The sequence below is a fragment of the Poecilia formosa genome, unplaced genomic scaffold (assembly GCF_000485575.1).
Source record: "Poecilia formosa unplaced genomic scaffold, Poecilia_formosa-5.1.2 Scaffold190, whole genome shotgun sequence".
In the NCBI taxonomy this organism is placed as follows: domain Eukaryota; kingdom Metazoa; phylum Chordata; class Actinopteri; order Cyprinodontiformes; family Poeciliidae; genus Poecilia; species Poecilia formosa.
Genome location: NW_006800129.1, coordinates 940533 through 965761, shown reverse-complemented (window position 1 = coordinate 965761; position 25229 = coordinate 940533). Strand labels below are relative to the sequence as shown.

The window sequence follows — 25229 nt, the reverse complement described above, 5'->3', positions numbered from 1 at the left end:
TGTTCTGAACCAGCATAATCCACAACAGATGTTGTATCCCAGGCATTTGGTCTTCTTTTAGTTATCTGGGAGCACACGGTGTTTCAATAAAAAAAAAAAAAACAAACAAACATAAAAAATCAAAACTTTACACAAATCTTGGCTCATTTTTTTCCTTTTTTTAAACCTGCAACTTTTAAGCATTTGAAGTACATTCCAAAAAAGCGTGAAAATAAAACTTCAATGTATTTTGGGAGGATTTTATGTCAGAGAGACTCAAAACTCGGTTCAGACAAAAGCCAAAATTATGCTGACTAATTCAATCAGTGGAACTGAACATAGGCCATGTTTCTTTTCCCTTTTGCTGCACAGTTATTCGCCACTTTGCGTTGGTTTTTCACTTTAAGTTGTGCGCAAACCAAAATTATAAACGCGTCATAATGGATGTTTGGGAGAGTTTAAGTTGCAATGTATGACCGTGACCAGTAGAGGGCACAAACAGCACACGAAAAGCCTTAAACAGGAAATAGAAGCGCTCAGTGACCTCAAACAGAATAAATACGAATAGTGGTGTTTATGGTACACTATTTTGGAAAATATTAAATTAATGTTAAGAAAGAGGGAAGGCTTTTTTAACAATTAAACCAGCTGTGATTTTGGGTAAATGCCACATAATCCAGGTCCCAGGAGCCCAAGATGAGAATAAATCTGCAGCTGGAAAAGGGCGTCAGGCTCGTAAATTAAACAGCATTTTGAGTTTGATTTCAAACATTGACAAACGTTTTGTTTCTTTTAAATATATTGTTTGTCAGTTGTCTTGATAAATAATTTCTCAGGCAAGTAACAGCCAGACAGACCAATTTAGAAAATGAAAGAACATTTTTATAACTCCCCAAAAACCAAAAGAGAGGCTGTAAAGTTCCTCAAAATTTAGTTTCAAAATAGAATGAGGCAAAAATATGCTAATATAATGGCTTTTATATTTCCAGATGAATTAACTTTGTTCTGTTATTCTATGAACTACTGACAACATGTCTCTAAAATCCCAAGCAAAATTTTAGTATTTATTTGCAGAAAATGAGAAACAGTCAAAATAAGAAAAAAGATGCAGTGCTGTCAGACCTCAAATAATGAAAAGAAACCAAGTTCATATTGATTTAGAAACAACAATACTAACGTTTTAACTCAGGAAGAGTTCAGAAATCAATATTTGGTGGAATAACCACAAGGTTTTCAATTGGGTTCAGTGCTTTGCGCTCTTATTTTTTCCAGAGCTGTAAATCTGTAAATTAACATTTGCTTTATCAAATTGTGGGTTCTTGCAAGACAAAGCAAACAGGCTAACTAAGAACAGACATGCTCTGAAATTCATGCTAAAATTCAGAGGTGAAACTAATTTAGCGTCATATTACGTCTCTCCCGCTGTCTTGAAGGGTTTGGATGCATCCGTGCTCTAACACACCTGAATCAATGAGTGGTTTATTACCAGGCATAGTTACCAGAGAACTAAGAAACCAAGAGCCACCCACTTCAAACATTCATTTTTATTTTGCATATTTGTTTAAAATCTGACATATGGCTTGGTTTAGACCACTAACATTGGTTCCACACCAGAAGACTCTGTTATCTTAGCTAAAGAACCTGTCTATATAACGTAGCAAAAAGAAAAAAAAATTGGACAATGGTACGAGAGGCTGGATGAGAGCTGTGCAGCAAGCTGCAGCGCTCTGAGTCCCATTCACACATACAGGCCACCAACATTCAAACACACGTTTCAATGCCCTCCACATATATTAGCAAACCAATATTCTTACCAGTTATTTTGACTAGTTCCTTAGTACACTCGAAAGCAAGAAACTGGAGCTTGTTTTAAGTCAGGTATTCCTTAATATTGATTAAAAAAAAGTACTAGTTCTAAGTGAAATAATCTATCAGTGGACATTTTGGCTTATAAGATGGAAAAAATGTCTTGTTTCACTGGCAGATTATTTCACTTATATAGCACTTTTTAAAAATTTAATATTAAGGAATTATTGACTTACAAAAGCTCCTGTTTCTAGCTGAAAAAGTTGTTTGTAAATTAGTTTTGTTTTACTTGAAGTGTACTAAGATATCTGCACTAGAAACTAGTCAAATAATACTTTCTGTTCTTACAGTGTAACTAATTACTAAATGATACCAGACTGCAAAAACACAAAGTCTTACCAACTACATTTGGTCTAGTTTCTAGTGTAAATAACTTAGCACACTTGAAATAAAACTAAAGTAGTTTACAAGTAATTTTCACTTAGATATGGGAGCTGGTTTTAGCTAATAATTCCTTAATATTGATGAAAAAGTTCCAGTTCAATTGGCAGATTATTTCACTTATTATGACATTTTTTCCCATATTAAACATGAAATAATCTGTCAGTGGAAGAACAAGTACTTTTTCATCAATATTAAGGAATTATTGACCTAAAACAAGCTCCTATATTTTGGTAAAAAGTTACTTGTAAATTAGTTTTGTCTTATTTCAAGTGGACTAATATATTTGGACTAGAAATTAGACCAAAAATATTTTCAGCTCTTTCAGTTTTCTGGGGACGTAAACCAGATTTCTTATATAAAACGCCCCAACATTTGAAAGAGCTCATGATCTCATGCTCTAACAAAGTTCCCTGGGCTTTTATGAGGTAAACAGACCTCCACCATGGTTAACATTGGTGCCTTTTTACATATTAATAATTTAGTTTTTGCTTATTTAAATTGCTAAAGCCATTTACTGACTATTCCTGTCTGGAGAGTGGCTAAGATATGTTAGTTCCTTTCTTGTGTCATATTTAACCCACAAGAAGAAGTAGATTATGCCTAAAAAAGACAGATCAACTTAAAAATCAATGTTAAAATACAAAAAATATATATTACAATTGCATTTAAAGGTCACAGTAAGTCTGGCACAATTATTTTTTCTGAATGTGGGATTTTTTTTTCAACTAAATTGCTCTTGAGGTTCTTTTTTTATTTATTTTTTTACTAAAGCTGCTAATATCTGTGGAGGGCACTAAAATGAAAGAAACATAAAAATGTGTCCAGAAGACAAAGGAAGTAAAATAAAAAAAATTATCTTATGAATGTTTTGTTTAAATCCTGACAGAGTTGTGCTCTGAGTAATGCTCTAGGAATAGAAAAACAACAAAAATGAAATGCCAGTGTTGCCTACCTTATTCTTACTCATCCTTAGTAATCCTAATTGCATATTCTGTCAAGATGCTCATGTTATAACCTCATAGCAGTAGATAACAGGAACAAAGAGGGGTTACAATAAACTTTTTTTTGTTCGTCGCTGAAAGGAGAGAGTAATAAAAATGATAAGTTGGGTGCAGAGAGAAATTGTTCTCTCAGATAGAAAGGTAACCTTGAAGCAGAGGGAACAGGCCCCGTGTTTCAGAGAGAACCTGGCTCTCAGATTGGCTGAAGCCCAGAAATCAGTGCAGTACCTCTGGAGAAAATGCAGCTGCAGCAACATGGCAGAAAGACGGATTTCTCTGTGTCTTTACTTTACGTTCCCTCCGGCCCATAAGGAGCTTGTTGTGATCTAAAAGATCACAACATGGTCCTGCCGGTTCTGGAAAACATTCACAGTGTGTGCTGACGACAACGCAGGATGATCATTATCTGTTACACCGAGGAAAGACAGTTCTCTCAAAAAGCCCTTTTTATAAACCCGGTCCAGTCTCCAGTCCCCGGGTTTTGATTGGCCGCTCAGGTCTGCTCACTGCATCCGGTCGGGCTGGTGGAGGGGGTAATGCAGGAAGGCCGGCGGCGTGGCGGACACGGCGGTGAGCGCGGCCAGGGGAGGATGGATGGCCGCTGGCGGGGTGGGGGGAGCGGTGAGCGCGGGCGTCGGGGTACCTGGGGAGAAGCTGTAGCTGAGGTAGCCTGTGGAGGGCGACGGCGAGGGGACGAAGGGGTACTGCTCCAGTCCCGACGGGGCGTAAGGGCTGTAGGCGGAGCTGTAGGCGGAGCTGTACTCCAGGTAAGGGGAGGTGAGGGCCGTGGCGGTGGGGCTCAGGTGGGACTGCAGCAGCAGGCTGGGCTGCAGGAACGCCTGGGGGTAGACGTACTGCTGGGCGAACCTGCAGGGACAGAGGAGCAGGTTAGAGCAGGGGGACGAACAAGGAAGGCTCTGAGGATGATGATTACCGTCTCTTTTATATTATCTACTGACAAAAGTCAAATGGTTCTTCTACAGAACGATAGGTGGCTGATATAGTTGACAACAAAACAAGCAAAAGAAACTCATAACCTCTTTTAAGTAACAAAAACTAAAAATATATTGGTACATTAATGTATTTTCACATACATCAAAGTATGTGATATCTTTTCTCCCAAAAGCCATTACAGCGTACACTGTAAAAAAAACAACACATCTCTAATTTACATTAAAATACCACCAGAATTTTACTGTATCAATAAGGTAAAATTTTAAATCCGACCTAATTCCTGATATATAGGAATTATATTGTATACCAGGAATTAAGTCGGATTTGCTGCCATTTTTGTTCTAAGATGAGAATTTTAAATCCGAAAATTAACAATGCAGCTCAAAAAATACCCAACAAAAAACCGTAACTGCTTATGTACACAGAAACGTGACAGACATTACAATCTTCTCCTCAACTTTAAGATATAAATGGGTGTTGATATGTTTCCTCCAAAGATGTTTGTGAATTGGCATTTTGTGAACAGTGTTGTTTACAAAATGCTAAAACGAATGGAATGTTAAAACTTTCCATTTGTTCTTGTGGAAGTATTTGTTTCTCTTTCCGTAATCTCTGCTTTTCTTGTTCTTCTTTCCATAGAAAGTGACTCAGAGCTTCTTTGTTTTTCTCCCTCATGGGCAGAGCCAGTGATGTTTTCTTTTTATTTGTCTTTCCTCTGTAAAGTACTCCTTCCGCCGTGTTTTTGTGTCTTATTTCTAAACAATTGGTGCGTCACCTTCATGCACCAACTATACAAAATGCTTCTGGTTTAGTACTTCTGTGTTTAATTATCTAAATTAAAAACTGTCTCTTCACAACACTCAGATTACAGAATTACTTCACAGTTAATGATTCAATGCAATTATATTGGAATCACTAAATAAATTTTACCAACTGCAATTAAACAATAACTATACTGTAATTGAATGTAACTATACGACTGGATTGTAGTAAAATGAATACAACTATTTGATTGCTATTTGGACCCAGTTGGGTTCTATATATTTATAAATGTTGGTACATACTGTATGGAAAGTCCTTTTCATTATATCTAAAATAATGATCTCGTTAGAGGCGTTTTCCTCCTCCCTTAATTGCGGTTCTCATCATTTGGTTTAAAATAGATATTCTCCCCTGAGTTTAAATTTAATTAGCACGCTGACTGAAAAAAACGTCAAACAAATCCTACTTTAATCCAAATGAAACATTTAAACATCATTTCATACATTTCTGAACTGGATGTATTCCAGTTTCTGAACCATTTGCACTCGGAGGCAGAAAGTGCAGCAGTAGCTGCTCTTTATGAGAACATCAACACTCAACAATGAGAGAAAAAGCTCTCTACTGTCCTCCTGTATTCACTCATGCCCTTGCCTGAGGCTGCACACTTAACCTAGACTGCCTCAGTTACATCTGGCAAAAGCAACAGCAATCATGTCAGAAGAATTAGGTTACACCGCGGTGTTAAAACGCTGCTAACAGCAGAGCGAGGCTGTTCTCAATCCTTGCCTTTCCCTTTTCACGCCTGCAGACGTTCCCGTTATCGTGACTGTAGGTTTGTCATTGAATGGGAGCAGGTGAAAGGTGAAAGGTGCTTACCCATAAACACAGTCGGAGCAACGATCAAGTGTGTTTTCACAACAAACACGGCGTCTCGGCCCGTTCTCACCCACTCTGCTGTGTTCACAACACACAGACGCACACCAGAACGCGCCTGTCATCGCTCTCATGAAGCCCGTGAAGGAATCCAACCAAAAATAACTCCACTTTTAACCCCTCTGACCCTGATGGGTCCCAATCAAAAACCAACTAAAAGAAAATGTGTTTAATTTTGCTGATGTAAGTGAAGCAAAACAATCAAATACAAGACCAAAGGTATAGTCATTCTAGGAAGAGTCCGACATCATGTTGGTCTGCGTGCATTCAAGTTGGAAAGATGTCTAAAGTTCAATTCGTATTTGTTTATAAACACAGCAGAAGACATTTTTTCTTCAATCTTTGTTTTCTGTTTCTGGGAAAAGACAAGATGGCGTATTAACCCCCTTATTTGGTGCTTAAAGATATTTCTGAAGTTAGTGTGATAGTTTACAGTGAAAAAATATTAGCAATGACCTTAAAGGAGTAGTTGCTACCCTCTACGTATCTGGTGTAATGTTTTAGTAATTTGAGATCCCTTAAGAATATTTACAAGTGGAAAACATGTGAAACGATAGCCAATAAAGAGTTAGAAAGTGCAAATTAACCCCAAAGAGATTAATCTCAGATGCTATAGGTATGAATTAGCATGATAAATACCAATGTGACTGACAGTTCAATTATAAAAACAAAACAAAACAAAACTATATAACAGTTTGTGTTTGGGTCAAGACAAAAGCCTCTTTCCTCTAAAACAAGAAAAAAAACTATATCCAAGTGCCAAGTGCAGAGAAAGAGGGGCGATGAATTGAATTTGTTTTGTAGCCTTAGGAGCTTCGAATGTTCCAGATTTGAGATGATAATGAACTCCTCTGAAGTATTTCAGAGTCAAAAGTGAGATTCAGCTCAGCTCAAAATACTTTATCAATCCCAAAGGGAAAATAAATAAAATATGGATCATCTCTGTGACAGCTAAAGCACGGCCCAAGTTGGGTCATGCAAGCAGTGAAGCAATTTTGTATAAAGAGCGAGAAAAAAATTCCTCCACAATGACATGAAAGAGTTATAATGCAAAGTTTTTCCACTTTGAAGTTAGATTTAAATAATTCTGAAACAGACTTTTTTAGCTATATTTGCTGACAAGATTCTTGGTTCTTGAAGTTGGATGGCCTCTTTGCCATCACCCTAATCTTTGTAGACTTTAGCTGAGCCACTCCAAAGCAAAAATATTACCTCAGGTCAGAAGAGACATGTTGGTCGAACTAAAATGCTATTTTATAGCTAAATCTGCAGAGATGAATGCATTCACGGCAAAAATTCAGAAGTTTCACCAAGTATTTTTAGTTTCAAGTGCAGATATCTTTACACACCTTAAATAAGACCAAACTAACTTAGAAGTAATTTTTCAGTAGGATATGGAAGCTTTTGAAAAGTAAATAATTTGTTTAATATTGATTTTAAAAAGTAATGTTCCACTAGCAGGAACAAGACATTTTTCCAAAGTGAAATAATCTGTCAGTGGAAATAACTTTCTACATAGAAAGTTATTTTTGTCTTTTTCAAATTGTACTAAGATATTTTCACTAGAAACAAGACTAAAAATCCTTGGTAAGCTTTTGTGTTTGTACTCAGGTGTTTGTGTTACAGGTTTTAATATAATATATGAGATTTGTCCGAATTTTAATCCACTAATCTGACCTAAAATCAGTATTGGTTAGTTAAAACCATTATCGGTGCCTCTCTATTAGGATTTCATAACAGTTCATTAAATACTTTGTTAAATACTCTTTAATTATCCAACTTTCTATTTAAAAAATGTTCAGTCAAAGATGAACATGCTTAATTTGAATAAAATACTGAAACCTTGCCGTTACATTGGACATATTGTGGGCATGTTCAGACCTAAGAAACTGCAAGCTAACGACATCCAGCTACATGTGAAGTCAAAACAAAGCTCCTCCTTGTCCTCCCTGAATCCCGTCTCCCGGAGCAGAAGTGCAGTGTCATTGCCGCGGCCGCCCGCCCGCCCGCCTGACTGATCCGATGTGACAGCACTATCGTAGGGAGGGAGCTGTGCCTCGCCTCAACTCGCCTCGCTCCTTCCCGGGCCTGACATCACTGCAGACTGTCAAACACACACTCACACACACACACTCACACACACACAGTGAAGATGTAAGCACGCTCAGACTCATCAACGTTCAGGGAAAGCGAACAGGCAAGACGGTAATACACACGTCTCAGGTTGTGTGTCGTTAGTTTAGTAGCTTAGAAGGAGATGTGTGTGTGTGTGTGTGTGTGTGTGGTGAATGAGTGGGGGTTCAAGCATGGCAGGACTAATTGGTGCAGCTGCATGGGTGTACGCTCACTAACAGACTCATGAGAGCAGAATAACCTCCCCTGACTCCCAACTCCCTCCCCTCTGTGGACGTTACTCCCTCACAGCCATCTTCCACTAGAAAGCACTCCCCGTCACCGTCCGCGCTCCAACCAGGCATAGGATGAAAGAGACAGCAAACAATGACTACAGAGAATAAACGTGAAAACATCCGCTTATTCCTCCGCTTTTCTTCCCGACGAAGGTCAGGGTTGCGTCTGAGGTGAAGGATCGGCGACGGTATCTCTCACGCCTTGAGCCAGCCGCACTTTCAAGCGTTCGCATGAGGGATGTGAGTCAGTCGAAGAGGCGCACACTCATGACCCTCCGTCCTCATAAACACGCAGAGGCTTGAGGGAGTGTGGGCCGGCGTCGGAGCCGGACGCTCGGCTCAGGCGCTTCTGTCTGTATCACCAATCCCTGTTTCAGTGAGTCAGAGAAAGCAGAAAACAACTGACGGGTTTACTGGATAATATCACAACTCAGTCATGATGGTTTCTGTGCGCCTCAGACTGCACTCTGAAGGGTACGTTACACAGCTGGTGTAATAAACGAGTGAGTAATAACCCTCATACCCCCAAAATTGGTCTTGATGCTCTAAAAACCCAGATCATAAGAAGCTGAAAGTGTTTTTTTTTTGTAAGTATTTGTACTAGAGATCAGGTTTTTATTGGTCAAACTGACAGGTGACTAAAATTAGCTGATTTTTAGTTTGATCTGTGCAGTCTGATAACTCCAAAATGTGATGTTTTTCCAGTCAGTGTGTTCATAATATCAATGCTGAGATCAACAGGCTGAAGGCTTAAAGTTGAATTTTCAATTAGGTTAGATCAGAAGTCTGCAACTTTTACAACGTAGAGAGACACCTTTACTCATAGACCAGCCAAATAAAACTGTAGAACTGCAAACGTCAAGACTTTTTGAAAAAAGACAACCTAGAATTTCAGATAAATATCTATTATAAGAAATTTGTTGCCATTATTTTTCTATTTTTAGGATTTAAAACATGAATAAACATGAAATTTAGCTATTTTTTTCTGTAGGACGGAAAACAATGTGTAAAATAAAAAGTACATAAACTGCCAACTTAATTACAAGAAAAACAGATATAAACGCGTAGTGGTAGTACTAACAAACGGATCTGAAACCTACACTTCGATTTAAGAAGCAAAGTAAAAGTAATCAGTATTCGGTGAAATGTTGAGACAGGTCTGCAGTTTATTCGTTATGAGAAAAAGAAGGAGAGAGCAGCATTTCTAGCAGGTAATAGGAAGGCCAAACCTAATACAGCAAAGTTTCTCTGTTTAATTATTTTGCATGTTATAGAGCATTTTTAAATGCTGGTCATCTCTGGGAAATCTCAGAGTTAAGGTAAGGATTTGTTTATTTAAGTAAAAAAAGAACATTTATTTTTATCTGCTCTATGTATTTGGCTTAAGTACCACATATATAAGAGTTATTAAAGCTCAATGATGTTAACATAGGCAGACACACTGCTGCAGTAAAAACTATCTGAACTGAGCGTATTTATTTTATTTCCCAAGCCATTATGTTCAATGATGTTCATTGTGTTTTTCTTTTAAATGTGGATGCAGTTTCCTTAGTGGTCATCTATAATAGGTTAAAACCCCAAAGCAGCAATGATTACTAGCTCTCTGCTGTTCTCCTCTCTGCTTCAAGTACATCAGTTATTCTAGCAATGACACAAGCAACTCAATATTTGGATGGAATCGGAAAAATGTCTCACAGACCTTCACTTTATATAAATCTGCCTGCAAGCTGTTGATTTCCATTCAGCTGCTCTGCCCAAAGGGCTGGGCTTTATACTAATGTCAGACAAAAACTATTGAGTGGTCTATCATATGTCTTCAAGGGCCTGAAATGGAAAAGACTTCTTCAAGTGCATTGGAGCTGTGAGCTTTAGCTTTAACGAATAAAAACACCGCAGAGCATCCAGAACTGGAAAAAACATGGATCTATACAACAAACAAAGTCAAAAAGTTAGCTTTTAACCAACTTAAACTCTGTTTTGCATCAGTGTTGCTTTTTTTAAACGCTGGTCACCAGAGCCAGCCCAAGACATACGCGAGTTATACAGCTGCTTAGGGCCCCCAAAGGCCACCAGGGGGGATTATGAGAAATTAATAATAAAATTAATTTTTTAACTACTTGAAAGTAACATCAGGATACAGAAGCTAAATTTACAAAAAAAAAAAAAATAAAATAAAAACACACACTTGGAGTAACCGAGGAATTATGACCTGTTGGTATGGGGGCCACCAAATGAAAATCTGCTTAGGGCCCCAAAAAGGTTTGTGCCGGCCCTGAGTTAGGCGTAAACACAGTTCCCCTTCGCTTTTCTCTTCCCCGTTCCTTATCCGCCTGCAGGCGCATGATATATACAAAATCCTTAAGTTAGCCTGGAATACTCAACAGAAACTTGCCTCAACGTATATCTTCAACACCGTTCACATACATTCATTGCTCTGACAGGGAAATAGAAAAAAAAGAAAGAGGTGGCAGCTGAATGTAGCACTTTGACACACACTTCACAGGAACAAAAGCTCAAAGCTGAACAACAACAGGAGCATTTTGAAAAGCTTTCAGCTGTGCTTTGACTGTCAGATTTTTTTTTCTCAGACTTTGTATTTTTTCATCCAACAGAAGGGCCTCCTCTAATTAGGTCCCCAGCTGAGGGAAAGAGAAAACCCACCGGAGGGTTCGCCATCTATCGCAAAGCCCTGAACAAAGAGGAAATTATAACTTTAGATGAAGAGAAATAGGTGAAAGGAAAAGAGAGAACAATCAGGGTGTGACTGTAAAACATAAGAGGAAATATAAGCACTGGGGTTTTGGTATAAATATATGAAATGGGCTCCAGCATTGTGCCCATCACCAGCTCTGGAGCCGTACTGAAGACCCTCGGCCGCAGGTGTGCTACGAGTCTGTCACCCCATCCAGTTCCTCTGCTTCAACAGGAAATCCTCCCCAGCTGCTCTCTCACCGTCTTAAACACGTCTCACCACACATCCATCTCCTTCCTCTCTTAGTTTCTCTCAAGAAATAGAAACATAAAAAGCCTGTTGAAAAAAAAGAAGCTACTTTCTTTCTGCTAAGGAAATGCGTTAACCTTGTCTATGCAGGCAGACAAGCGGGCGACCACAGGCGACAGACGCACCCTCCCTCCAGTCGCTCCTTTAAACTGGAACCACCCAGATTCAGTTTCTATCTCAGAGGCACATTTGGCGTCGAGGCGTACTCCGTCTTCTTAAAACTTTGAGCAAATACGCAGAGGCAGCAAACAGAGCTGTGCCTTGTTTGTCTTTGATATTTGCTGTTTATACTCTGAGTGTTTGTCTGAGCAAACTGGTGGAAGAAAAGGGGTGAAAGCAACCAAATTCCTGCTAACTTGTTTAAATAGAGTTTATGTTTATTTGGGAACTAAATCTGATTAGTTTAAAAAACTCCAGATATTTTTGCATCCTAAATAATTAGACAAGATTAAATTCTTTGATTTCTCTTGAAAATGATATTTTGTTTGTTGTTACAGCTAGGCCTGTCATAATAAGCAATGCGTCAATTAGTTGTGTGATAAATTGAAACAAATTCAATAATTTCTATTTGCATCATTTTTCTACTTTTTTCAGATGACAAAAGTCTTCAGTTTTGGTCTCAACTAGCCCTTTTTAAACTTCACAAGTTGTTTTTATTTCTTGTTTTTGTTGTTTTGTTTATTTATTTTGGATATTTGAAATGTCTTCAGGTTCCAGTGTTGAATGTTCATCAGAATTTAAAGCTTATTGATTTCTGTGAACGTGTCCTTGCATTATTAATTTGTTGTGATCGCATTGCTTGAAAATGGTCTCTAAACAATTCTATCGTTTATCGCAATAACATTTGGGACAAAATTTGTTATTGTGACAGGAATAGTTACAACTCCCAAAGTTTCTTTTTTAGTAAAAATGCACCAATGAACCAGCCAAAGCCTGTTTGTCATCCTATTTGTGTAATTAACAGGTCAAATACAGAAAACAAATGATTTCCCCCTAATTTCCCAACCCTTCCACCTTCCTACAATTAATCATCTGCACCTCTTTACATAAAAAATGTAAACATACAAAAGAATCAGTCTATAAAATGGGTGAATCTGGTGGAATACTGTAAAAATGTCCAATGTTACTACTTTTATCCAAACTGAAAAGCATTCAAAAAAAGTTAATACTCTAAAGGCAGCGATTAAAAATAATACTATACTAATAATACTAATACTAAATACCGCTGAACATGTTTCCCCAACAGTTCGGGAAAAAATGTTGCTGATGGTCATAAATCTGCATTTAAATATTCATAACGTTCTTTGTTGTCAGCCCTGCTTAGCTTGAACCTTTAGCTCTGTTTTCTTACTTTTGCCTCAGATAAAAACCCCAATATGTTGCCAACAAAAGCTGCAAACTGACTGCAGTCATACTGATCATGTCAAAGACACACACAGCCTCAGAGCAAAAACATCTGAGCGGAGACAGATGTGTCCTTTGCACATGCAGAACAAAAAAATAGATATTTTTTTTATTTATTATGTCACAGGTTTTAGGATTCTTTGGTATCATATTTAAACATGAATTTAAAGTGAAAGCTGAAATCTACTTAATTAAATTTAAAACGTTAACATTCGCTCATGTCTCTTTTCATCGGTTTAGCTCTAAAATAACCATTGACTTCCTACATTTATAACAAAGCATCTGAAGTGACAATATTAAATCTAAATTGACAAATTAATGTTTTTTTTTTTCTTAAAGCCCAATAACTCATGCAGCTGTGCAGCACCAAGACCTCTTGAGGTTACCAATGTTGCAAGCTCTGGTGTCACTTCTTGTTTCACAACAGATAAATAAACTGCGGTGAACCACCAACTGATTGTTCGATGTCTATTTCAGAGTTTGTGTTTTAAAATGAAAGAAAACATACAAATATTAAAACTGTTGTCTGGTTGAAGGGGGATTCCGCTCACTTTCACAACACGGATAAACCTTACAGAAGCTAAGAAAAGCAGGGAGTCACAAGTAGTTATCCTGCTAGGCTACATGAAGACAATCTGCTCACCTCCAATCAAAAACAGAATTTATTAACTAATACATGAAACTAAGCAATTAATTAGTAAAGAAATTAACCAATTCTCTTGTTTTACATCTTTGAATTTGAGCCACGTCATCCTTAAGCTGATGAAAGAATGTCAGGAATAGAATCAGAAATATTTTCCTGAAATGATCTCAGATCTGATTTGTTTCGGTGATGCTTTCTTGGAAAAACGCAAGCAAAAACAACAACAACAAAAAAACAAAACCCAGATCTATAAAAATGAACATAATAATATTTGGTTATGTAATTATTTCAAACTAATTACAGTTAGCAAATGAGATGAGATTCAGAAACAGAAACTAATTTCCGAGATTCTTATAGTTTTACTCTCATTTCCGGACAGACATCATCCTGCTCACAACTTTACTTTTTTAACTGTGTTCAGGCTTGCAGCTCTTAATTACGTTCACTTCTATGTAAATAAAGATTGATTAGAGACTTATCAAACCAGCACACTGCAGCGGTATTTAAAAGCTTTTTGTGGTGAGACTACTCTACCTGAATGACCACATATAACAAAAACTGTAACTTTATTTCAGGTCACATGTTAAAAATTTTGCTCCAGTTTGGACCAACAACGTAACTGAAGCAACAGCAACTCCACATCTCTAGACATTTGCTTTACATAATTATGATTCACTTCAAACTTAAGGGCTAGATGTCAAACCACAGATGGTTTTTCTTTGCAGATAGTGTTTTGATTAAATAAAATATACACCAAAAGGTTTCACATTCTGTGTAGATTGCTTGGAAACATTAGTGACGCATTGTAGGTAAGAAACCTCAGCTGAGAAAGAAAGACCATGCAATCTAATCCAACCTGTCTTTATTTATAAAGCACTTTAAATTAACACACGTTTAGTAAAATGACAGAACTACAACAATGAATGCTTTGAAAATGAGAGACAACCAGTCATGCAGTTAAAAACTAAGCTAAAATAAACACAAATTAACATAAACATCCCGTGTGGTGTAGCAGGCAGTTATGTAGCCAGTCTGATGTGGCACTGTTGGTCGTTATCCATTTTAAGAGCTGCCACAGTAAGAGTGATGCTTCCTCTAAGCTTGTGATTAGTTTTTGGCACAACAACCCTGGAAGACCCTCAGGAGCTGAAATGAACTACATTCAGTAGCTGAGTACTTTAATTCTATCAAAAAAAGCACAAAAGTAATGTTTTTTATGAGAACACTACAAAAAAATCGTTTTAACAATGAACAAACCATTTCTAGTTACTAATCTGACGGACAAACCATTCCCTCTCTCTCTCGCTAACGCTAGCCAATCATTTCAAAAACTTCACCATTTCTCCGCAGTTTTTCATAACAGTTAAGATGTCAGATACACAGAAGCACCTGAACAACAGTCCAAAATTATATTTCTGCTTCTCTGCTTGTCACCCATTCAATCTTTCAGCTTCATCAATCCAAACAATACAACATAATCTGGCGCCCCTGGGTGCACAATCTGTGGAAGTATTATCTTCAGAGCGTTCTTTAAAAACTTCCTTTCATGCAGTAGTGATGTTTATCTGCTTATTCAGTTAAGTTTTTATCATAATTGTCCAGCTGCTAGAGAAATAAAACACAAAGTTGTCTTGTAGCTCTAATAGATGTTTCCAGTTAAATCAAAATAAAAATCCAGGACTCTAATTAATAATAAATATTAGCTTTAAAGATTAACGTTAAAAGCAAAACGTTCACTTCGTTTAAACATAGAAAAACTTGTGCTTAACTTCATTTTTTTAAAAAAAGTTAAAAGCAAATCCACGTATTTGATCAATTATTCAGACACCGTAGGAAAATAATCCAAATGCTTGAACTGGGGGTGTTTCTGTGTCTTGTCTGCGTTCGCCTCACGGGTGTGTCTGTTAGTTTTAGCGTACCAGGTGATGTTTGTTGCCTGCTTTGTTTCCATCTGCGAGGTGTCAAACCGCGAGTCTTCCTGGAAGCAGAGAGTAAAAGACCAAAGCCCCCCGCTGTGTTTCGAATGTCTGCCCTCATTCTGGAAGATTTTCTATCAAACCTCATCTCATCACTCATTCATAGGCCCATCTGGGTCAGCTTAAACTCCCTCATCCCTCATTCACAAATTGAGGGCTGCAATATTAATAGCACTCGCAACAGTTTTGGTTTTTAATGGGCTTTTTTGTAGCTGCAGCATGTCGGCCTGTGGGAAGCCGGAAAGGGGAGATATTTTTTTTCCAAATAACTGAAAACTAGAAGATTCAGGTATGAAAAGCATCTTTCTTTTTTAGCTAAAGAATAACTAGCCCTATGAAAACAGTTAATAAGAATCAAAATGTATCCTGATCTAAGATCACTTCATATATTGAATGCGGTCAAAAACAATGACTGTTGCCATGGCGACGACTGTTTGGATGCAGCTGCGACGGCTCCTGAAAATATTTGACGCTTACACTTATACTTATTATTATTTATTCATTTTAGCAATTTGTCATGCTTTTTATTAATTATTTTATGTAGTTCTTTAATATTATCGGAGCCTTGCAACACGCATTTTGCTCAACATGTACAACAATAAAGCCTGTCTATGTTTATGATTACAAATGATCCGATGGATGCCATCTGTACAAAGGTATTAGTCCAGAGAAAAGCACAAAAAGTTCAACGGTATTATCTATGTACCATGACACAAAGTAATCAGTGATTATAGAAAGTGTCAGAAGACTAAAACATTATAAAAAACTAGAAATTTCATTAAAACGATTCAAAAGACGAGCTTGAAACTGGTCAGGGAAGATACCAAGAGGCTGACAGCAGCACCGAAGAAGGATTCAGTTCTCAAAACTTAAACATCCGGATCCAGTGGTTGAACCTCCCTGAAGCCTGATTGGAGAATGCTTTCTGGTCTGATGAAGCCAGTCCTTGTTTTGAGCAATAATGTTTGGCATTAAAACAAAACTGTTATGATGCAACATTGTCAAGAGAACACGTACACCGTCTCAAGTAGTATTTTTGCCCTTGCTGCACAGTCTCCCATTTCATATTCTTTTCATCTGTTTGTGTCTTTTACACCTGAATTTCAACAAATTTCAAATAATCCTCTATTTCGAACCATTCAAATTTATTTTAAGTGAAATATATTTTCATTAATTCGATGATTGGAGCATCCTTTATGAAATTCACATCTTAATACCATTATTTCATTACTTCTGTTTTTTTATGGCATAAATCAAGAGTAGCACCTTCTTTTGTAACTCCCAGCCAATGAAAATACAGGAAATCATCTAAGATAAGTTGGTGGAATCAACTAACTTCCTCAATTTCTGGTTACCTAGCAACAGCTAACACAATCTTTCTTTGGTTACCTAGCAACAACCTGTTGAGTACGTTGTGCAGCAGCAGTTTAATAGCTGCTTAAAAACAAAAACAACAAAGTGAAGTGAAAAAAGAAAATGAAAGAATAGCTGGAAAGGAAACTGTGGCTAAAAGAGGAAAGGTCATGTCTCCAGTTTGGCAGCATTTCAAATAACAAACTAATCAATAATTATTGATATCGACTGACATTTTTCAACCATATCGTCCAGTGCTACCAGCACATCTACAAAACCACAACTAATGACTGTCTTATACACCAAATCTGTGCTTTATTTTCAAAAACAAAAGCCACAGCAACCATTAGCGTGGTAGCACATGTAGCTTAAAGTTTTCCTTATTATTGCCAACAGTATGATGTTACTTCTGTCAAATAAAGATATTTAAAGGTTATCCATGTCTAAGCATCTTTTCTGTCTCTTTCTGCCTCAGAAGACAAGTTTTAATATCAACAGCAGTGCGCATCAAGTGAAGAGGAGTGTGTGTACGATGGGAAGAAGAGGAGGGAGTTTAACTAAATTCCTCTCAGCTTCAGTGAAGCTCAGCTAATGCGTGTGTGAAATTCAGAATTGAGCTTCTCACGCATTTAATGGACCAGAAAGAGAAGCAGACAGAGGATGCATCCAGTTCAAGAGTGTATTTATAGACACAGTCCTCTATAGGCGATTCAGAGTTTAAACAGACATAATTTATTTTGAGTGTTTATGTTCTCCAGCACTGCAGGGCCACAGTATCCAAACCCCAAGTCACAGCAGGATGCAGGGATCCAAATGTCACGAATCAGAGAGAGAGAGAGCGAGAGAAAGAGAGGTGGAAGCAGCCTTATTGATTGTTCTGTGTCTTACCCGTATTGCCTCTGAGCCCACGTAGGAAGGACTTGGTGAACTCCAGCTGAAAGAGCTGCACAGGAAGACAAAGAGAAAGACAGAGGGGACGTTTTATAGCTTCTGATAGCACAGACATCCAGAGCGAGAGCTGCTTTTCTTCCCTGAAGTGTTAATGTTTGTTTCGCTCAGATATTAGCATGCTTATGATGGTATCACAGACTGTTACACCCTCAACATTTACTGTCACACAAATGGAGTGTGTGACAGTTGCACAACATTCACTGACAAACATGTGACCTTGTTGCCTCTAGACTTCATCAGGAATCAATTGGGGATGAGTAAGAAAGGAGAAAGTTGTCCTCCTCCTCTCTGCTCCTCCTCTGCAACTTGTTTTCTTCATTCCTCCCTTAATCTGTTTTTCTTTACCATGCTTGTATGACTTCACCGTTTCTTTTGTTCAAACATATATTTACGCGCACGTTTTCGTTCTTTGGGAGGACAAAGACGAGACAGACATGCTGTTATTTCTTCCCCATTACGGTCCCATCCCCTCTTTCTCTAGGCATTGTCTGCCTCTCTGAAACACAATAACAAAATACCAAGCGCTGCCATCTCCCTTCAGCTGCATGCTCGGGGAGTTGCGTTGCAGTGCCGGGCTCCAGAATAAAGGCAACACAGTCAGTTGTTGTTGGCGCCACTGTTTGTCAATCACACCTACGCTTGACTGTTTTCAAGCCAATTTTTTTTTAAAAGAAGCAGCGAAGGAAAGAGGTTCTTAAGGTCAGACCTCAGAGCGAAAGCATGCAGCATCTCTGGGAAGAAAAAAAAAAAGGCGTCAGGAAAGCTGACGCAAAGACCAAATGTAAGGGTGGAGATGATATATTCAGCTGAGTGACAAGCATACCTGTGGTTTACCAAGTTTTATCCACCTAACCTAAACATGCTCAGATTCTAATAGGGGAAGGTGATATCACTAGAAATTAAACAAATGATTTTTTTTCTTAACAGATTCAATTTCCGATTTTAATCTATTTTTCCCCCTCTCACTTTCTTTTCTCAGAAAGAAATTACAAGTGTCAGAAAATACTTTGAAAAAGTGGCTTTTATCTCAATCGTCTCTTCTGTGAGTTGTACTAGGGCCAGGCTATGAGACTTTTTGATTATTTACAACAATGTAGTCATAATATTAGCACAATAAAGATGCAGTTATACCTGAAAAATGTCTCAAAATTACAACAAAAATGTGTTTTAGTGAAGAAAAAAGCTTTGATAAAAATAGCAGGATTTGGTGTAAGCAGCTCAGTTCATGCAATTCTTTCTTGGAAACATAAGCAGTTGTTTGCAAAATCATCTCTGTTACAAATAATAATTTTATGTGTTAAAAGATTAAGTATTTCTGCAAAGCACTAAAATCTTATACCAATGAGTATCTTTACAAGATGCTCAACATTCCTCATTTTTGTGTTGGAGTTCTCATAAAATTACTACTTTCTTCTTCTAATATTACAACTGTATTATTATAATATTATGACCTTATTCTTCTAATTAAAATAAATAAATCTTAGCCTGACCCTTATATTCTGTCATGAATTCAAACGCCAAATGAATAAAACATGCTTGTCAAACAAGATGGCGGCTCTGGATGGGCTGACAACACTCTGAACTATGGGAAAAAATCCAGAAAAGCCAAATATTTGATCAATTGATGTGATAGGAAAGAGAATTGAGAAAAATATTGGACAATACTGGAAGGAAGAAAACTGTTAGGAGCTGCAAAAGACCTCAGGCTGAGGCGGAGAACAACAAACCCAAACACAAAGCCGGAGCGACAATAGGAGAGTTTAGATCAAAGCACATTACGGTATCAGAATGACTCATTCAAGTGCAGACATGAATCCAACTGAGCATCTGTGGTAAGACTTGAAAACCAACCGATCTTCACACACTTTCTCCATCCAATCAGACCGAGCTTTAGTTATTTTGAAAAGAAGAATCTTCCCATCATTTCAGCCTCTACAGTCGGACTCTGAAACCCGAGGGTCCGGAAACGCAAGTGGCTCTTTGGATCTTCCACAGTGACTCTTAAAAGCTTTCCCTGAAAATGATAAAGGACCAACTAATGTTTTTTAATTATACGTGTAACAACAAACGCAGGTTTTCAGTAGTTTTTGTCATTGAATATTTACTTCGAATTATTCCATCACAAAAAGAGAATATGCCTGTTAAATGTGTAACTTTTCTTTATCTTTAGGCTGAAAACTATGTGTTTTTTTAACATGATTTTCTGCAAATATCAGCATCCGACAGAAAAGAGACTGTATTTTCCCCTTTTTTTTTTTTTTTTTAAATCTGTGTAGATGAGTGAAACTACCACCACTCTTGCACAGAAGATTTGGTATTCAAAAGCAAAGAGAAGCTAATAAACATGATAAGACGTAAAGGCACAGTGAGGGATTTTAATGCATAAATGATGTTACAATCTTAAGCCAGAGGAAAAAAGATGCAAAACTTCTTAGGTTGATATGGAGGCAAAAATCAATTTTAAAACCAATCCTATGTTTTTATGTGTGTTGAATCATAAGGAAAATAAGAATATTGTTTGTATGAGCCCTTCATATAGAGGAATTATGAAGATGAATATTCATATTAATCATCTTAAATCTCCTATCCTTGCCAGTGTATCCTAAATATTTCTCAATTAGCAGAAATTTAAAAAACTAATTTGATCAAATATATACAACATGTTCATTTAAACAAGCTGAAATTTACCAATACACTTCTCTCCTGAAGAGGAAAGATTCAGTCCTTCTTTTGTTATTGTGTTGTCTGTTTTTAAATGACCATCATTGTATAAAAGATATTTGTACAAGCAGATGAAATAAGGCGTGTTCAGCCGTAATCTCACCTGTTTGTGAGCTGCGAGGCTTTGCTCCGAGGTACGCCAGGTTCACGTTGGCCTTCCTGCCGTCGATGATGGGGTTCGGGTCTTTGCACGCCCGCTCTGCTGCTGCCCTGTCCACCATGGTCACCTGCAAACAATGATGCTGATCAATATCCGTTCATAAACTCTCTAAAGCCACACGCTGAAGACAAAAGGGGGCCTGCGACCTTACTGTAAATACATTTAATTTAATGAATTTCCTTTAGATTTTATTCGACCATGGGTCTGACGCCAAAGAGCTCAATAAGCCTCACTAAAGCCATAAATGTTACACGACTTTTTGACCAAACACATCTTATGATTTTTGAAAAAATATCTACTGAAATAAATGTGTTATTATAAAAAGTTTACAATTTTTTTATTTAAGTTTTTAAATTAAGAAAGAAAAACATAAATTTTTTGCCAAAAAGAGGAAAATACATTTTCTTATGTTGTGTGTTTGGCAAATTTTCAAACTAATGACAAAAAAAATTACACAGTATAACTCCCTGGTGCTTTTAATGTTAACATACTGGAAATTGATTCTAATTATTCCATGAAAAAAATGCTAAAATGTGTATTTGGTGTTATTAGAGCTGTTTTTAAACACATTAGCCACTCGTGGTACGGAGCCGCAGGTTGCAGACTCCAGTGATAAATCGACACAAGGTGGTGAACGTTCATGAATTAAGATTGGATAAGATATCTGGTTTTCAACATCTGTAAAAGAGAAACAAAGCTAAAAAATGTAGCATGCCTTTGTATTCAGCCCCCTTTACTCAGGTTCCCCTAAAAAAAGATCTGATGCAGCATCAAATGAGAATCTAAACAAGCGATCTGTGGTGGTCAAGGACCTAATTAAATCAGTGGTTCTCAAATTTTACAGTTTTTGACCCAAGAAATGACTCTGGAAGACTTTCTAAACGTCAATTTTTAGTAAATATACCAGAGTTACTACTGATTCACTACATGAGGTACAATGACAACACAAACGGTTTCAGAAGCCACTATTTTGCTAGTTTTTATTTACAGCATAAACATAAAAGATGTCATGATTTTTATTATTTTGTTTAATTTCTGAAAATGATCTTAAGACTCCACACTTGTTTATTTTCAATCTCAATTACTGTGCAAGAGAACATTAATAAACAAACAGCACTAGGAATATCAAGACAAACACTAGAAAGGTCAGAAATAACATAGTAGGGAAGTTTAAAACAGAATAGGGTTATAAAACTACTCAGCTACAATTAAAATTACCTGAACTTTAAACATCTCACAGGTCAATTATCAAGCAGACAGATTGGGCAAAGATTATTCAGAAAAGTGGCAACAAGATCCTTGGTAACTCTGGAGGAGCTGCAGGAGAATCTGATAAGACCAAAACTATTGCTTTTATGTACGACTGGCAAGAAAACAGCCACTTCTGTGAGACAGGTTTAAGGATTCATGTTTAAAAGTTTGGCTAAAGTTTGATTTGCGTTTACAGTTTGGCCAAGACAGACTTCATTGCTGTAAATTAAAAATGCAGTGTGGAACTCTAACACACCACCTCTACGGTGAAGCACGGTGGTGGCAGCAGCATGCACTGGACCCGGTCAGAGCTAAAAGGAAGATTACTGAAGCTACAAATAGAAAAAAGCCTGTATCCTGTAATTAAAACTGGGGTAGAAGTTCATGTTTCAGTAGGACGTCTTTAAACATACGAAGCTGCAGTAGAATGGTTTATATCAGGGGTTTCCAATACGAGGTCCGGGGGCCATTGGCGGCTCTCGGCATAAATTGATGTGCCGTTTAGATCGGTGCAAATGGAGCTTATCCAGATGAAAACTTTCCATACATGGAAAATGTTGGAATGTCTTATTGCTTTTACTAACCATGTTTTTTACTTTCATTTTTAATATCACATAAATTATTATAAAAAGTTCTTGTTTTTGTTGCTGAGATATGACTAAAAAACATTTTCAATAACAAAAAAATATAAAACAAAAAGTTGGAAACATTCAATCCCTTCTTTAATTAAAGAACCTGCAATAAATGATTCTTTCCTTCTTTGTTTCATGAAAATATTGCATGTTTAAATCACAAATATCAAAAATTGACAATAAAGTTATTTTTGCATTTTCACTGTAGCAAAATATGCCCCAACCGAGTGATTTCAATTTGGTTATTTTCGTTCACAGTGCAAAACAATTGGACATCCTTGGTTTAGATCAAAGCATATCAATGAGATAGTTTGTCCATACTAATGAGAATATGTGGCAAATCTTCCTAATGTTTATCACAGACAATTTCAATCTAATATGACTGAGATTGAGCAATTCTGCAAAGAAAGATGGGCAAAAATATCAGTAAAAGTCTTGGAGCTATAATTACATTAAAGCTGTTTCCATAAAGTATGAGCTGAATATAAACACACGCCGCACCTTTAAGATTTTTATTTAAAGTGAAAGTGTTTGTATTAGTTGGTAAATTCCTGTGTTGACACTGAAGTTGTGGTTGCAACCAACAGAAAATGTTTTACAACCACTATCTGTTCAGAAAATAATTCAGTCTCTTTTCCTCTGTCTTTTTGTGTAAAAGCGAAACAGGACATCCTTTCTGCCTGATGATGAGAGGAGGAATCTGCATTTTTACGCCAGGCGTCGGGTCCGGCGTGGGCTGATCTGTGGTGGGTAGGAGGATGGGATACTGGAATCTACCTTGAGGGAACAAGCTGAGGAGGGAACAGATGGAAGCTGGGCGAGCCGATGAAGGTTAACAAACACCCACAGAGCTGCTACTCTTCATATACAAGGTAAACCACAGCTGCAGATGACTCTACCACCAAGAAGTGGGGCAGTGAAACTAAAAACATACCAGCATTTGGTTTTGCAGCTCCTTTTAAAGGGGCAGTATTATGTGTTTTCCATTATATAGCACTATCAAGTAGTTATGGTGCCTTTAGTTCTTATAAAAGTCCTATATATTTCAAACATGACTTAAAAGAAATTCCAATTTGCAATTTTCTCAAATAAAATTTTCAAATTTTAATGCAATCCAGTCATAAAGTCAGTCAAAGACAAACATCCCAATTCAACTCCATGATGCAAAACTGACAACTGGTAAAAAGTGATTCCAATAGCATTGAATCATTAGATGAGTACTACTATGTAATTTCCTGACACATTCTATCATTTTACAGCAAAATCAAGTAATTACATTTCCTTCAGTTGTTTTAAAAATGCTTTACATATATCAAACATGGCTTAAATTGGGTCTCTGTCTCTTTAAGAAGCTCCTGCTCTTTCCACCAATGTTCCTCCATTAAGCTTTTGACAACATTTTTGCACTGATAAGTAGTTTCTATAAGAGTTCCAAAAGGTGTTTGCTAACTGCTGCTGCTGCTAGTCTGGAGGAGCTGAAACCTCCAGGAAATTCAAGGTTTTCTCAAGCATTCATGAACAAATAAAAGTAGCAACACTCCAAGTATTTTTGATGAGGGGATAACATTTCAGCATGATATAAAGCTAAAGATAAAAAAGTCAATTTCACACAACACTGCTCCTTTAAGAGACAAATTATCAGCCCAACCGAGAGGAAGTCCAATACCCACATCTCCTTCTCATCTTTTATCTGTTTCAGAAACTCACAAACACCCAAATCTGTTAGAAAGAGAGAGAGAGAGAGAGAGAGAGAGAGAGAGAGATGGGGTGGAGGAGGAGGAGGAAGTCATAATGAAACTACAGCAACCTTATCTCGCACAGCCAACCGACATGTCACACCTCTGAGACTGAAGACTCCCTCCTCCCCCCTGCAGAGACATCTGCCCACAGCTGCAGCTGCTTGTTACAAAGCGGAGTGTTTTTGCAGCTCATTTGTAGTTTAGGAGGACGGGGATAATTAATGACACACTTTCAAGAAATAACCTGCTCCTCATGCCGCCAGCATGTGACCGCCAGCATCTGACACGCTGCATGCGGCTGTTGCTTAAACAAAGTGGCAGTGTGTGTGTGTGTGTGTGTGTGTGTGTGTGTGTGTGTGTGTGTGTGTGTGTGTGTGGAGGAGGACCTGACAGGAGCTGAGATACTATTTAAGAAATCAGTTTGCAGTCAGCAAAGTGAATCCGCGTCATTTTAAAACCGGCTGAAAGCCAGATATCAACTCACAAAGCCGTATCCTCTGGATTTCCCCGTCTGCTTGTCCGTGATCACCACCGCCTCGTCGATGTCCCCGAAAGTCTCGAAATATTTCCGAAGTGAGGCGTCGCTGGTGTGGTAGGGCAGTCCGCCGACGAAGATCTTGGTGTAAGTTGTGTCCTTCTCCATGGTGGGGGGCATTATTTCTAGCGGGACCCCGAGCAGCTGACCCAGAAACAGCGGCGAACTCATAAAGCTCGGTGGAAAACCCAAAACTGAGCAGCGAGACGAGAGAAAGGAAGGATAACTTTACGCGCAGCGGTCGCACGAACCTCCTATAATATTAATATTAACAATGAGGGTAAAACCGCGTCCATGCTTCAGCCTCGCAAGGAGTTTGTCGGGAAATGCGGCTCAAGTGGACAGGTGCCTCCAAACCTCCCGTCCTAGAGGAAAAACAAACAAACAAAACAAAACAAAACAAAACAAAACAAAACAAAAACACAAAAATCCCATGCAAAGTCTTTAAGCTCCGGCGGACTCTCACGGCGCTTTCCTTCTTTTGGCTTCTGGTCCAATCGACAGGCGGTGCGTCTGTTCCCGTCGGAGCATCCCGCCCTCAGCTCCACCCTGCCTCCGCTGCACGCGCACAAAGGA

At 37.8% G+C, this 25229-nt stretch overlaps 1 protein-coding gene across 1 annotated transcript; it reads right to left on the bottom strand.

The window, feature by feature from the left end:
• Positions 1-3507: 3507 nt before the first annotated feature.
• Positions 3508-25229, bottom strand: rbm38 (RNA binding motif protein 38). The gene is made up of 4 exons (XM_007566323.2): positions 24603-25229; positions 20440-20563; positions 17553-17607; positions 3508-4097 (listed from the first exon to the last, which is right to left on the bottom strand). The coding sequence occupies exons 1-4, from the start codon at positions 24822-24824 to the stop codon at positions 3734-3736; spliced, it is 765 nt and encodes a 254-aa protein (XP_007566385.1). The 5' UTR covers positions 24825-25229; the 3' UTR covers positions 3508-3733.

Coding starts and splice junctions, on each gene's coding strand:
- rbm38 (XM_007566323.2), bottom strand. CDS start 24,824: ATGAGTTCGCCGCTGTTTCTGGGTCAGCTGCTCGGGGTCCCGCTAGAA. Junction 20,564..24,602: donor AATCCAGAGGATACGGCTTT/GTGAGTTGATAT, acceptor CATTGTTTGCAG/GTGACCATGGTGGACAGGGC. Junction 4,098..17,552: donor TGGGCTCAGAGGCAATACGG/GTAAGACACAGA, acceptor CTGTCCCTGCAG/GTTCGCCCAGCAGTACGTCT.